This window comes from Seriola dumerili, unplaced genomic scaffold, assembly GCF_002260705.1.
Source record: "Seriola dumerili isolate Sdu_G_001 unplaced genomic scaffold, Sdu_1.0 BDQW01000191.1, whole genome shotgun sequence".
NCBI lineage: Eukaryota > Metazoa > Chordata > Actinopteri > Carangiformes > Carangidae > Seriola > Seriola dumerili.
In genome coordinates, this window is record NW_019174446.1 from 4549794 (window position 1) to 4563770 (window position 13977).

At 44.1% G+C, this 13977-nt stretch overlaps 1 protein-coding gene across 1 annotated transcript in view; it reads right to left on the bottom strand.

The window, feature by feature from the left end:
• LOC111227860 (nuclear factor of activated T-cells, cytoplasmic 1-like) overlaps positions 1 to 13977 on the bottom strand; it is a 59539-nt gene that overhangs the window by 20989 nt on the left and 24573 nt on the right. The window contains exons 7-8 of the mRNA XM_022753586.1: positions 7877 to 7932; positions 5703 to 5835 (exon numbers count right to left, since the gene is read on the bottom strand). Of these exons, the coding sequence (XP_022609307.1) occupies positions 5703 to 5835; positions 7877 to 7932 (189 nt within the window). The remainder of the gene's footprint in view (positions 1 to 5702; positions 5836 to 7876; positions 7933 to 13977) is intronic.

A 13977-nucleotide genomic window follows, 5' to 3' on the forward strand; every position in this document is an offset into this window, starting at 1 on the left:
TAGCAAAAAGCAAAGGTTGCAAAATGAAATGTGTGAAGCATGAGTGTGTCATATGAAAAACAGGCTGTTTTTCAAAGTGTTATTATTTTTGTGGGAGCTGGATTTGAAAAGACATTAATCGCGCCTGTGGCCTCCGGGGTGCTGAGCTGCGGTGCGGTGATAATGCAGCAGGGAGCACATTTACGTCAGCCCTGTCTGCTTTCAGAGCCCAGAGACCGAGCCAGGTGTCTGGGGGAGCATCGTAAGGCGAGTCCCATGATGCACAGGCCTCCTCTTCGCAGCCTGGGGAATAACAAGCGGGTCACATGGTGCGCACCACATCCACAGACGTTTCCTTCCAGTGATTCGCTCTCTCTTCACTGCCTTCTCTGTAGTGTGTAAGGATGGCACAGGGCCACGGAGCCAGCAGTGTGATGTCAGAGTCGTCATGTGGAAATGTCACAACCAAATTTCATCATTTTCACATTTTAGCTTCGGCTCAGGAGCTGCTTTGTCATCTGGGCTGAAACAAATTTATGATGTTTAATAAAGTCAGAACATTAAATTATCATCACGCCTGCTGGAGCCTGAAAACTGACAAACTGTTAGTGTATGTAAGGTTTTCTTTCAGCCACTGGATGAGAGGAAAAAAAGTTTTGAAGTTGCACTTGGACAAAGGAAATAAGTAAGTAAGTTTGAACTGAACAAAAGCACAGTCATCTTAACCAATCCTTCTGGTTAGTGATGATTTATACCAAAGAAAACCAAAGGGCGCTTTCTCAACTTTTTAAGATTATACGGTTCATCTTGCGTCACAAGATTTCCTGCCTGTGACCATAGTGAGAATTTCATTTGGAGAATCAGCAGTATGTCAGGAGGAATGGGCTGTTCTTGTCCTTTGAAGCTCCACTTGGTAAACCAGTCAGAGAAGACAGTTGTTGTTTTTAAAGATGACTTTGGTTTATGGCAGCTAAAGGTATTTCTTTACAGTGAAGTAACTTGTAAACATAAGACTGGCAAAATAAAGAAATCAAATCACATTGGGCCTTTCTTCAAAGATTTATTCCAAGATCCGCACGTCTATGCTACAGATGTAAACCAAGGTCTCCCTCCAGCTTGATCCATCTGGGTGTCTCCTTTCCACTTTGTATGTGAGCTGAGAAAACAGATTCACCAGGCGAGTCCCAACTTCAGCTGGCTTCTATTTCCTCCCAACCTGTGGGTTATGGCCCACAGACAGATGATGGTCTGCACATGGTTTTCTCTCCATCTCTGGCAGTTCCCCCTCTGTCTGCTCGTATTAAACTGATCAGGCCTGATCTGTGTATTTTATAGAGCACTCGTTTCCTCTGAAGGGAATGACATAGATGTCACAGACATAGATGTGTGTCTGTGCCTGTCTCGGTGTATTTGATTGCAAAGGTCAAGCAAACAGGGCTTATGAGGATTTGTAAATTATCTTCAGAAGGAAATCCTCTCTACTTACAGCCATTGGGCAATTGGTTTCCTGTGATACAAAAGGTTCTGATTCGCATTTCTCATGCTCATTGGCCGGGATTTGACATTGTCATGCCACTGCGGAAAAACCAGGGCTCGTCTTGTTGCAGAAATGCTGAACTCATCTTGTTCTAACTGCATGAATCTGCAGTGACATTTAACATGGAGCAGGTGGTAGTTCATTAACTCAAAGGTACCTGGTGCACCATGTCCCACTGTGTATGCAATCTGGTCACCCAGCATACTGTGGGCCTTAGTGTACCATAGGTGAGTCTGACAAAGCCCAAAGCTGTAGACATGACAGAAACAGTTCAGTCTTTGTCCAATTTTTTTGGAAAAACATGACTGTGCAAATATTTACGAAAAAAAAAAAAAAAAGAAAAAAAAAAAAAGAACAATGTGTGGTTCATTAACTTTTCCTGTATGTGTCACAGAACATGTTTCTGACTCTCTCCTCCCCAGCTCCAACCACAAACCAGTGCAGGGTGCAAGGGTGGGGGAGTCAGCACCCGTTTGCGTTAAGAATAGAACTCGATATTACAGAGGAATCTCCAAACGGCCTGTAAAAATAAAGGGGTTCCGAGAAGTTCTTCGCTCGAGCTTTCGGTCACTGCCAGCACTTTTTTGGCGTTTGTTGTTTAATGTGGTTGGTGAAAACTGTTTCTTATTTGAAGAGCAACACGTCACGTCTCTACTCACGCAAGAATGATTGGAAGGGATCTTGGAAAAGCGAGGCTCACTCCGGGAGCCAGACAAGGACACTTGTACTGTACGTACATCTCAGCATCACAGACAAGCACTTAGGCTGGAACCACAAATGCTGCTGATGGTATATCTCAACAGCAAATCTCCTCTTGATCCATTGGCTGAAGACAGCTTCAGCTCATATTCAATAACTCTTGAGCAGCAAAAAATTGCCTCAACTGGTATGTACATTTTATGTATTTAACTTTCTTTAAAATATTCTTTAAAGGTCCCATATTGTATAAAGTGAGATTTCCATGTCTTTTTTTGATCATAAAGCAGGTCTAGGTTCTATATCAATACTGTGAAAGTATCAAAGTGCTCAGTCCACATAGAGAAATGCCTGTATTCAGAAACTGAGCCTTAAAATGAGCTGTCTGGACTTCCTGACCTTTGCGATGTCACAACAAAGCAGTTACCGCTCTCCGAGCCTCCTCTCTTCTGATTGGCTCATCGACCTGTTATTGCCGAGCCGGAGATGTTAAACTACATTGAGATGGTTTTTGGTTCTTAAAACTGCAAACATATCTTCTCATCATGACTTCAAATAAAACACAGGAAAAAGTGTAAAATATGGGACCTTTAAAGTTTCCTTTCATATTTCTGGAAAACTACAGGTGAAGCTCTTGTGCTCACTGAAGCACAACTAAAGGATTCACTGTTCATAAAGGCACTTGACCTATGTGCTCACTGACATACTGTATTACACAGTGCGAGGTCAAATTTCTAAATCCTCTTTTAACTTCACAATGCATTATTATGGCAATGTTTCAACAGGTCTGCAGCGCCCCTCCACTCATATCACTCAAGCTTATCTTTGTGTGTCAGCTCGTAAGAGTGAGAGCAGCTCTGTTTCCATTACAGACTACATCTGATAATAATATGTTATAATTCTGAAGGCAAGGCCTGGCTGAGAGAAGATAAAAATCTCTATTGAAATGACATGTCTGATTTGAACTGAGGGGAAAACACGCAGAAAATTTCATCCTGGTGTATTCAGTTCCTCAAATGCGGGCATCAGTGTTCAGCCACAGTAGGTGTCAACTGCGTTTGCATTAGCGTCAAAGAATAACAAGGTGGTCACATGACCCGAGTGGAAAATAAAGGTGGTTTTCAGTAGCATCTGTGTCCCAGAGAGGGTTTGCTTCATCCTTCCGGTGTTTCAAACAACTCAGGCTATTTTAAGGGTTTGAGTTTGCCTTTTTATAGATGAGCAGACACCAGAGTGTGAAAGAAATGTTCTCTCTAAACAACGTCAGTGACCACAACTGTGCTTGAAGTGGGACAGCGGGCCGGAAGTCTTTTCATATGAGTGAGCAAAACAAAAAAAAAGCGTTGACAACAGTGTGTGCATGTGTGTATGCGAGTGTGTGGGTGTCCTCATCCCCGGCCCACCCTGAGTACCTGGCCACAATGCTGGTTGCTTCTCTCAGTGTTGACACACACGCTGAAACCCTCAAAAGCAAACAACTTCACTACAATTTCCTTCCCTTCTTTGTTGCTCCATTGAAACCATGAAAGTATTACACTCATCTGCACTACAGAGCGTCTGTTTACACTGATTATAACCTTTATACAGTGTTCTTTGTGAATGCTTCAGTCATTAGTCACTATGCCAGCCAGCATCAAGAGTAAGAAATAGTAGAAAAAAAATACATTATTGCTATTTATATTTCTATTTTTATTTATAATTATAACCTCAACTCCAACTCTGTAATGACACATTAGACTATAATACATGTTAGACTGCTTGGTGTGTTTTGGTACTGAAATGAGATTCTGCACCCAGAGCAATTCTTCCTCAGCTCTTATTCAGCTCAGTTGTAATACTAGACTCTCAAACAGAATATTTGTTTTATAGAAAGATGCTGTTGTATATTTAAATGTGTCTTCAAAAGAATGGTAAATCTCAAAATAGAACTCAATATCCTGTGATTCATGATCTCTTTGGCTTTAGCACTTGTGAGTTAATTACGCTCCTTTGACAAGACGTTGGCCCTGCTTGTGTGGTCCACACTGTACTTGTGGTTTACTTGGCAGTGACGGAGAGAACACAACAAGTCATCTTTTAATTAGAGCTGTGTTTATGCTCAGGGAAACGACTTAAGAGATGCATAGTGGAGGATGATAAGCCTCTACATATCTTTCTCTTTCTCCGTGGCAGTACAGTGTATGAAATTGATATGCTGCATAAGGCCACAGTTAGTCTTCCCCACTTCGGTCCAGTTACCCACAATGCACTCGTTCATCATACAATCAGGCATCTCCAAATAGGGCCCTGCTCTACTTTCTCTCAGAGCTTCGTCCAGTATCCCACTTATCACTTATCTCCCGTGGCCATAAATACATCTGCTGATAATTTAAATGTCACATCTTGTTAACGGCTGTAGAGTTAAAACACAATGCATGCTATCCCAGCAGCATTAGACCCATTAGACACTGATCAATGAAAACAAGATACCATTGTTTTGATCTAATGGATTTTCACTGGTTATCACAACAGGGAGGCGAGTCTTGCTGAATGGAAGGTTCTGGTTGGAGGTTCTAAACCAGCTGGGACAATGTGGGTGGAGAAATTTCACAAAAAACGAAACCCTCCTTTAATTGTTCAGGAGCCAGGAAAAGCGGTTTAGATCCTGGAGAAAAAGACACCGGGCTCCCACCTGCTTGAGTAAAGCTCAACAGTGTAAAAATGAGAAGCATTGTTTGATCAGTCAACCTTCTTTTGGATACATAAGATAAAATAACAGTCTTCTAGTGGGATGCTTGAAACTGATATCACAGCTGATATTTCACCTGTGCCCGCTGTGAAAAGTCAATAGCTCACAATGTGATGTTGGGGCTGAACTCTTCTCTAAACCTTCACCAATACATTCTTCAGATTCCAATGTGAAAGCCATCTATAAACACTGAGGCCAGGGACACATGATAAACACACACCGAGGTATTCCTGGGTTTTCAGGTTGCTACATGAATGACAGGCCAAAGCGCTGCTGAGTAGATAGGTGTGTGTGTGTGTGTGTGTGTGTGTGTGTGTGTGTGTGTGTGTGTGTATTTTTTGTGTTCATAGGTGCGTTGGTGAACCAGGGGGGCATTGTGTGAGGCGGGGTGTGAAAGTTAGGTCGCCGGGGGATTGACTTCTCTACATTAACAGCGCTCGGAGGCTCTGTCACTCAGCAGGTACACCTCATCGCTGGGGAACGCTGGTCTCACTACAGAATAAACACACCTCACATCTCCTGCTCTCACTCACAGGCTACAGTCAAGTGGTGCCAGACGTAAATGTGAAAAAAACACGGCCACAAATTTTCACATGGCATATTGACGGCTGCGGTAAACTATAGTGAATGGATGTCAAGACCCTGGAGAAATACTCTACGTGATGAATGTGGAGTGAGCTGCTTCTGAAAAGCACACATGTCCTTAAATGTCACTGCTGATAAAAAAAAAAAAAAAAGGTGGGAAATATTTATGATGATTACCATTAGGAGGCAGGTAGGTGAAGCGCTGGCACTGGCTCCTCTTCCTCTTGCCGTTGCAGACGTAGAAGTTAACGTGCACCGGGCTGGATATTCTCTGGTTTCTGTATGGTGGGATCTCCACAACAAGAGTACTCTAAAACACACAAAAAAAAAGATATTTCACCTTTATGAGATAAGACAGCTGCTGATACCATCAGAAAATAATGTCCTTTTGTTGTATTCACTCATCGCCAAACGTACATTTGTAATATGACCTCCTTCATCGTATTAATCAACTGCTGTGTTTACTTTGCAGCTGGCCTGCGTTTAGGGTACTGAACTGAGATCTGGTCTAAATGAGCTCGTCTGAACTGTGTAGACGCAGCAGAGCACGAGGCTGGTCCAGTGCCCGTGTTTGTTCCTGAGGAAAACCCCAGGGCTTTAGCTTTGTTCCTGTGCAGCACGAGAAGAGAGAGGTAGCCAGCGTATTTGTTTGCACAGCCACCCCCACCCCCCCCCGCGGAGAGGCTCACCTGTCCCACTCCCCACCCCTAAGGCCAGACTTCGGCAAGTCTGGACGGATGTGAACTTTCGACTACTTTCCTTCTGACAAGGAAACACGGATAGAATTTATCTGAGCGGTATTGTCTAATTCCTGGGATGGCTGTCACGCTCGTGGGGATCTAAACAGGCCAGAATGGGGCACTGGGACAGGAAGCGGGTTTTTGTCGGTCATCAGTTTGCATATAGGAAAGTGGGGAGGTCAAGTTGGGGTGGTGGTGGTGGTGGGGGGTGATGGGGAGTGGTGGCTGGGGGTTGTTGGAGCTGAGGGATCTGCATTCTCAGCCCCAGTCTGCCCGCCAGATGATGACAAAGAAAACACGCAGGTGGCTGATTGAGTGCGTTAAGTGTGTGCATGCACATGGCTTTCCTTCTCCAGCCTAGCCAATGAAAGTTAGCACGCTCTGGACAGCAATAAAAACACAGTCAGGAAGGCAGCCTGGAGCATTTAAAACTAGTCTGGTGGCAACAGACATAAGAAGAAGGCCAGAGCTCTCTTGCTGTCTCTCCCCATTTGTTTGTTAGCTCTACAAATAAACACACTGTAGTATTTGTCTTTCATCGACCTCGCCTCCCCACACCGCCGCCCCCGGCCAAGCCTTGCACGCCTGCTAATTTTCCAGCATCTGGGACTCGAGCCATAGCACATCAGCCAGCCCTACAGGCCAATTAGACAAGAGTCCATATTTACCCTACTGATGCAACCAAGTCATTTACCTGAGTGAAATAACAGCAACAACAAGGAGAAAAACACCCTCAAGTTGCAGCATTTAGATGTGGATGGTTTATTTTAGATCCTGTGCAAGTTTAAATTGCCTCAGTTAGTTTGCGAAAAAAAAAAAAAAAAAAAGGGGGGAGATGGAGGAAAGATGACACGCCACTGATGAAAGGACTGAGCATTTCAAAACATACTGTCATCACGCACAAGCAAACAGGTTCTTGCAGATCCTGTACTTTACTCTCCACACTGAGAACAGATCTAACAAACCTCAGTGAAATCTTAATTAACTCCAGAGCACAGGCAGCTTTCTGGGACGTGTACAACAACATTTGCTTCATTCCCTCTCTTGACAATTCCCTCTCACTCTGTTGTATATATTAACACAATCTCAATGTGTGACTGAACGTCAGTAAAATGAGCGCCCGGGTCTATTTTTTTTCATTACGGCTCTCATGAAAAGCAGCAGGTAAAAAGCAGGGGTGTGATTCGCTCCTGGCTGCATGATCCCAGCACAGACGAGGTGTTTAAGTCCAATTCGCCACACCACAACACTTGCGCTGTGAACTAAACGTCTGGCTATGCCGGGAGGGCTGTGGTGTGAGTGTGTGTACGTATGTGTGTGTGCATTTATGCTCCCAGTTTATAATCTGTGTTAAATGCAAAAACAATATGACAGCTTGTGTTTACTTTTGCGAGGGTACAGAGATTTTGTGAAAATTCCACTCAGGATTGCGTGGGCTAATCATCATTGTCTGTGTTGCAACTTGTAATGCCTTAGCAAAGGTTACATCATTACAGGGGACAGATGAGGAGGAGACAGAGAGAGGAGAGGAACAGAGAAAGTGTCAAGGGAGGGTGGGATGAAGACGGCAGGAGCATTTCCAATGAGACATGTCAGTGGAGGTGAACTTACAGATTTGACGGAGTCCTTGTCAACTTTGGCTTCTGTCTCCCACAGATGATGCCCATCTATTGACAAAAGGATAAGACACAAGATTTAGTATGGGTCATTATAAACTGCGTCATTAAGATGGACCTCAAATGGAGGCTGGAGATGATTCTCATATCGGTAGAGAGGAGAGGATGTGTGCTTTTGGGTGTGTTAGGCCTTAAGAGGCTTTATCTTTTAAGTCCGTGCAGTGCTGAAACAGTTAATGATTAGTCAATAATTGGATAATTGATTAATAGTCATCACGGTAGCGAAACGTCTCAAATGTGAGGTTATGCTGCTTCTCGGTGGCTTTTTTTAAAAGGTTAAAAAATAAAATGGTGATTTTATACACTACATTATTAGTCAGTTTATAAAAATTTGTCTCCCGAGTTTCAGCTGGGACTGGATCTCCACTCAAGTTCTGCACTATTCTCATCCCTTCATTAAATCCTTTTTTTCTCTTCTCCTCCTTTATTTCTATTCTTAACTCTGCTCTGTGAAATTACAAAAAAAAAAAAAAAAAAAAGAAGCTGCAGCTTTCGTTTGTTCTCTCTTTCTTCTCATCTCCATCTTGTTGTGGTGAGGAGGTTTCCCTCGCTGCCGTGCAATAAAAGGCTTGTGAGCTACTGCAGCTGTTGGGAGCCTGCAGAAGCTCAGCTCACATTCTTTGGGTTTTTCTCTGTGATTTCATGCCACACCTTAGTGAGGCTCTGGGCTCTGCTAGGGCAATCAGCAACAACCAAAGTGCCACTTTTTTTTTTTTTTTTTCCTCTTTTTTTCAGAACCGATGACTCATTAGGGCTGTCAGAAATAGAAGTGACACAGAACAGCCTTTGTGTCAGTGGCACAGCATGTGAGGCAATAGCACGGGCACTGTGGCACCGCCACTACTGCAACTGTGCCTTTATTGATACAGCAATACGGTCGCTGCCGAAAATGCTGCACTTTGCCTCTGGGACAGGAAGCCATCAGATAAGATAATCAGAGTCAGTTTCCAAACAGTCCGGCAGCTCTGGAAGATGTAAATCCCTTGTTTTTTTCCAAAGCATTATGTTTTTCACATCATGCGGCGAGCGAAAGAATAAAGGATCCCAGTCACGGTTGGCTTATTATTGGTGAGCTGTGGTCGTGGGGGCGGGTGGTCAGCTTTATTATTCAGAGAGTGAACATCAGTAGATATCTCTTTCCAAAATGGCCATATTAAAACTCATGGAAAGAGGAAAACAGACGGTGAATGGATCAGATAAGGGTTTTTCTATTTGAACTGGAGGAAATATGAGTTGCATATGGAGAAATGTGCCTCTCTGCGATGGAGATGATGTGGAAGAGAGGCAAGAGTGATATGCCTATAGAAATGCCACGGGGCACAGAAATGATATCTTGCACGTGGCGGGTGATTGAGATGCACTAAAGAATGAGGCCCACGTAACGCTGTGAAGCGGCCGTAAGAGTATGGAAGGGCAATTAGAGTGAGCACAGACGGGGAGAAGGTCAGAGAGAGGGAGAGAGACAGAGACAGACAGAGATGAGCGTTCCTCATGTTACGTCTAGGGGAACCAAGAGGGAATCTCACCCGCCTCCGCTCTGGGAGACACTCCAAGAGGGAAACCTTAGACTACGACGTCAACCCCAACCTCCTCTAGTAAACAACTTTTTCAAACTTTTCTTCCTCTTTTTTGTTCTTTCTCTACCTTCCTCTCACCTTCTACACCCCGAAACCTTTTTTGCTCTAGCGAAACTTACTTTTCTTACTCAGTCAGACTTAGCAAATCTAAAAGTGAGACTGAGTTGGGATGGGGCCACATGTGGCATACCTTTGCAAGTCGGAGAGCGCTGTACGACTGATAACCACAGAACTTTCCATTCACTCCTTCTTCCCTGCAACATCTGCAAAATGCTTCTGTTCCCGACAACACCTCCTCCTTCACGCAGCCTCCACCCACGCATAATGCTCACACACACACACACACACACACACATACACACACACACACACGCACGCGCACACACAAACACACAGATGCACACACACACAGATGCACAAACACAACTGCAGTATCCTCTACCTTTGTTCTGGCCGTCAACTTGAATGATAAGATTGGGAAGCACACAAACAATAGGTGGGACAGGAGCAGCGTCTGGAGAATCACCAATCACCATTAAACTGAGAAATGAAAGGACATACATGCGAGCAAATAGACAAGTACTGTGGAAATACACACACTTATTTTTAGTGCTTTGTGCTCAAAGGTAAGCCAGCAGTCTGTCTATTGCTCGACATGACTCACTTGTGAAATTGAGATCCACAAAGGCTAACACCAATACAGGGAGCCAGGGCAACACACTCATTCATCAGTTAATTAGACTGCATGTAAGGGTGAGGCTTCTTGGAGTCAGTTCTTGACAACGCACAATGTTGTGTACATGGTGAGAACACAGCAACACTGTTGCACATACAAGCAAATCCTCTAAGTTGTCATATTTTCAATGACTGAAGTTTGATTGATGATGAAGATGGTTATATATACAGTATATATGTATATTACATCCTGATTAGATTACTAACTTTCTTCTACAAAGACACAGATATCTGAGCAGTAACATCTTTGTCCTCACATTCACCTTACAGACTTTGGCTTTTCCTCTTTTCACATTGACAGCCAGAAGTGTCGTGTTGTGCACAACAACTTCCACGGCCCAAAGAGAGTTCACTTTAATATTTTTGAGAATGGAAAATATGATTCACACGCTTAATTGCGGAGGTTGCCTTGTGAAACAACCCAGAAGTATTTTGCAGCTATGTCTCTTTTCCAGAGATGATTTTCAGGAGCATTTTTTTTTCTCTCTTTCCTGTTTACATGTCAAGTTTATTTTCCGTTTTAGTACCAGTCTGCTGCTGCTGCTGCTGCTGCTGCTGCTGCTGCTGCTGCTGCTGCTGCTGCTGCAACGTGGACTGAAAAAGCTCGCAATAATTTTTCTCATATTTTCATGGCATTTACCTCATTGTCCGATGTGGAGCAAAGCCAAAAGGCCAAAGGGGTCCCCCCCCCCCCCCCCCCCCCCCCCCCCCCCATGACTGATCCCAGAGGTACAGCTGCTTTCCCCTCTGACGCACCTGGCCTCTGCCAATCTGAGGACTGCTGAAACTGGAGAAATGTGGGTCTGCATCGCATCAAGAGGCTTCCGTATAAATTATAGCCCGACAGTAGATTTGTGATGGGTTTATAGTCAGGAAGTGAGTTATTATTGGTGTATAACAGGGAAACTGTGAGCCGACTTGACCTGTGGGTGCAGCAGGAGGAGGATGGCGGGCCAGCAGAGTCCGATTTCTTCCTTTTATCAAGACTCCAGCTGTGTGGCATTGAGTCTGAAAATTATCTGCAGACTGATAGCGATGGCTGGAGGGTCTTCCACACTTTTAAATTTGTATAATATTTGTGTAGTCCAAAGGGTTCTAAAGGAGGACATCAAGGTTGGTTGCTTGCCATGGTGTTTTTCACAGTAGGGTCACAGCAAGACTCTTACTTACGAACCCTAAAACCGAAGGTAGGGTAGAAAAGGAGGGTAGGTATGTGTTGTATGTTGATAATTGGGCAGGGACTCTCAAATATGAAATCCTACGCACTGAGGAACACTTCATCAAGACATATCACTATTCTTATCATATGGTAGGGGCATTCCTTAAGACCTGCCTCAGAAAGAACAATTGTCCCTCCCTGATTTGAAGCGTGTATCTGTCTACAACGTGTTCAGACCAGTCAGAAGTAAAGGGTGGAGGCCACCAGACAATCTAGATGTCTTTCTGTTATGATACAGTTATGATACAGTTATGACCCAACCAGTTCCTTTGAAGGACGTACCCAAAGCAGGGGTCATACACCTAACTGACCACTGCCACTGACCACCAGCTGATAAATCATTGCATTATAAAAAAAAAAAAAAAAAACAACAAAAAAAACAAAAAAGAAAAACATGTGGGGGTGAATTTTCAGCTCTACTTCACAGAGGCTTCACCGTATAACAGGACCATTTAGGTTTAACTTTGCCTCCCCGCCGACACTGAACATTTACATAGTGCAGGCTGAGCTAGCTGAATGAATCTCATCAAAGGGTTTTCTCTTCCTAGAAAAGCAGCAGCAGTGGCTTCAGTTTATGGAAGATGTCAGATGAGGATGAGAGGTGAAGTCCCCTACCTTTAGAGGGTCTCTCCTAGAACTACATTCATACATTATCATCGATTGTGGTTTAATAAGCCATCCTAATTGTACAGGATACTGTAACTCGTGCTTCTCTAATCTCTAGCCTGAAGCATGGGTGGAGGCTGACTTCATGCTGTCATAGTGCTAAAACTACAAGCCGGGATCATGCACGTTATTCCAGCCTAAAGCCAACGGGCAGTCTAGACATACTGCTAGAAGTACAATGCCCCGACCAGGTTCTCTGGTGTTTAGACTTGCCCAAGGTAAAAGCGTTCAACCGAGTGTAAACTGTCTTTGAATGAACTCTAACACTACAGATGACAGTCTGTAAGGCCTGGGTTGTTCAAATTATCGAGGAATGAGAATCCAAATATTTCAGGAGTTTCCACATGACTAGAGTAATAACCTAGGGGTATTATTGTGGACCATACTGTCCTAATGTTACAGATTATACTGGAGCTCAGACTTCTCTTAGTCTTGGCTGTGAGCTGGACCAGCCTGAAGCAGAGGTGGAGAAGACCAGACTTCTCCCTGCTGCAGCCCGGGCTGTGTGGTGCTGCCGAGCTCCAGGCAACGCTCCAATCCAACCAGATGTAAAAACTATCCAGCTCACCAGGGAATTCCCTTACCTCTCCTCTGAGTCAGAGTGTAGGCTTTCCCCAGCTCTCTCTCTCCCTCTCTCTCTGTTTGTCTGTCTGTCTCTCTGTCTGTCTGTCTCTCTCTCTCTCTTCTATTTTCCCTGTCTCTAACACTCATTCCATCCATGGAAAGCAGGGCAAGCCAGAACACACACTGCAATAGGTGCGCCAGGTATGTCTTCCTACTCCTGTGCCAAAAGAGCGGTTTGGGCGAAGCGAAACACTGACACAACCTAAACACATAGACACAATAGGAATAACAGAAAAACTGAACCGTGCACAACAATGCAAAAGCAGATGGAAAGTTTCATAAATGCCCACATTGTGGCTTTGTGAGAGGTATGACTCTCCACTGCTGTGAAGAAAGAAATGATATGGCCTATTAAATATACATGTCAACAATAATCACTGTTAAAAAGGAATATTTACATTGCAGTAGAAACAAAAATGTGGACTTGAGGTTCTTCAGTCTATCATTATCTGGCTACAGTCTGATTAACTTGCTCTCCCTGCTTGAACTAAAAACACTGGGGGAGGCACTTATATCAATTCATGCGCTGGTGGGATGAATAAAGTTTATCTATAAAAGTCACATGAGTACATAAAACTTTTTTGTTGGGACCAGATGAATCTGACCCAACGCTTTCATTCACTGAACAAGAGGCAACATCAGGCAGTTTATATGCTCTGACATCTCAGTGCACAAGGTCACAAGATGGATTTCTAAGGAAGCTCCATTCTTTTCTGCCTCTCCTCTTCCTCTCCTCTTCCACTCCCTCTTCTCTCCATCTAGCCTCTGAGGGTCTCGTCTTTTCCGATTCACACCTCTACAGGGAATCCCTCGCGGATGACTCACTGAAAACACTTCCTACTGCACAACGCAAACAGGCCTGGAGGCTAACAGCAATAGTGGGGACACACACACACACACAAACACACACACACACACAGCAACAAACATACACATGCGCATGTAGTGGATGCACAGAGTTTGCATCAGTTATCCTGTGGGTGATGAAGTGGAGCAGTGGGGATGGATGTGGCTTTTGAAAAGTAGAAGTAATTATTTTTCAAGGCGCATTAAGGTCTCCCGCAGTGGCAACCGCTATGAGCTCTGCTCATTTGATACTGGGGACATCTCAGGGGGGGGCAGACAGACAATCAAAACAACATAAAAAGAAAGAGAGTAAGATTAAAGTGGCAGCAAAAGACCGGCAGAGGGAAACTATGATTTAACAGTACACCA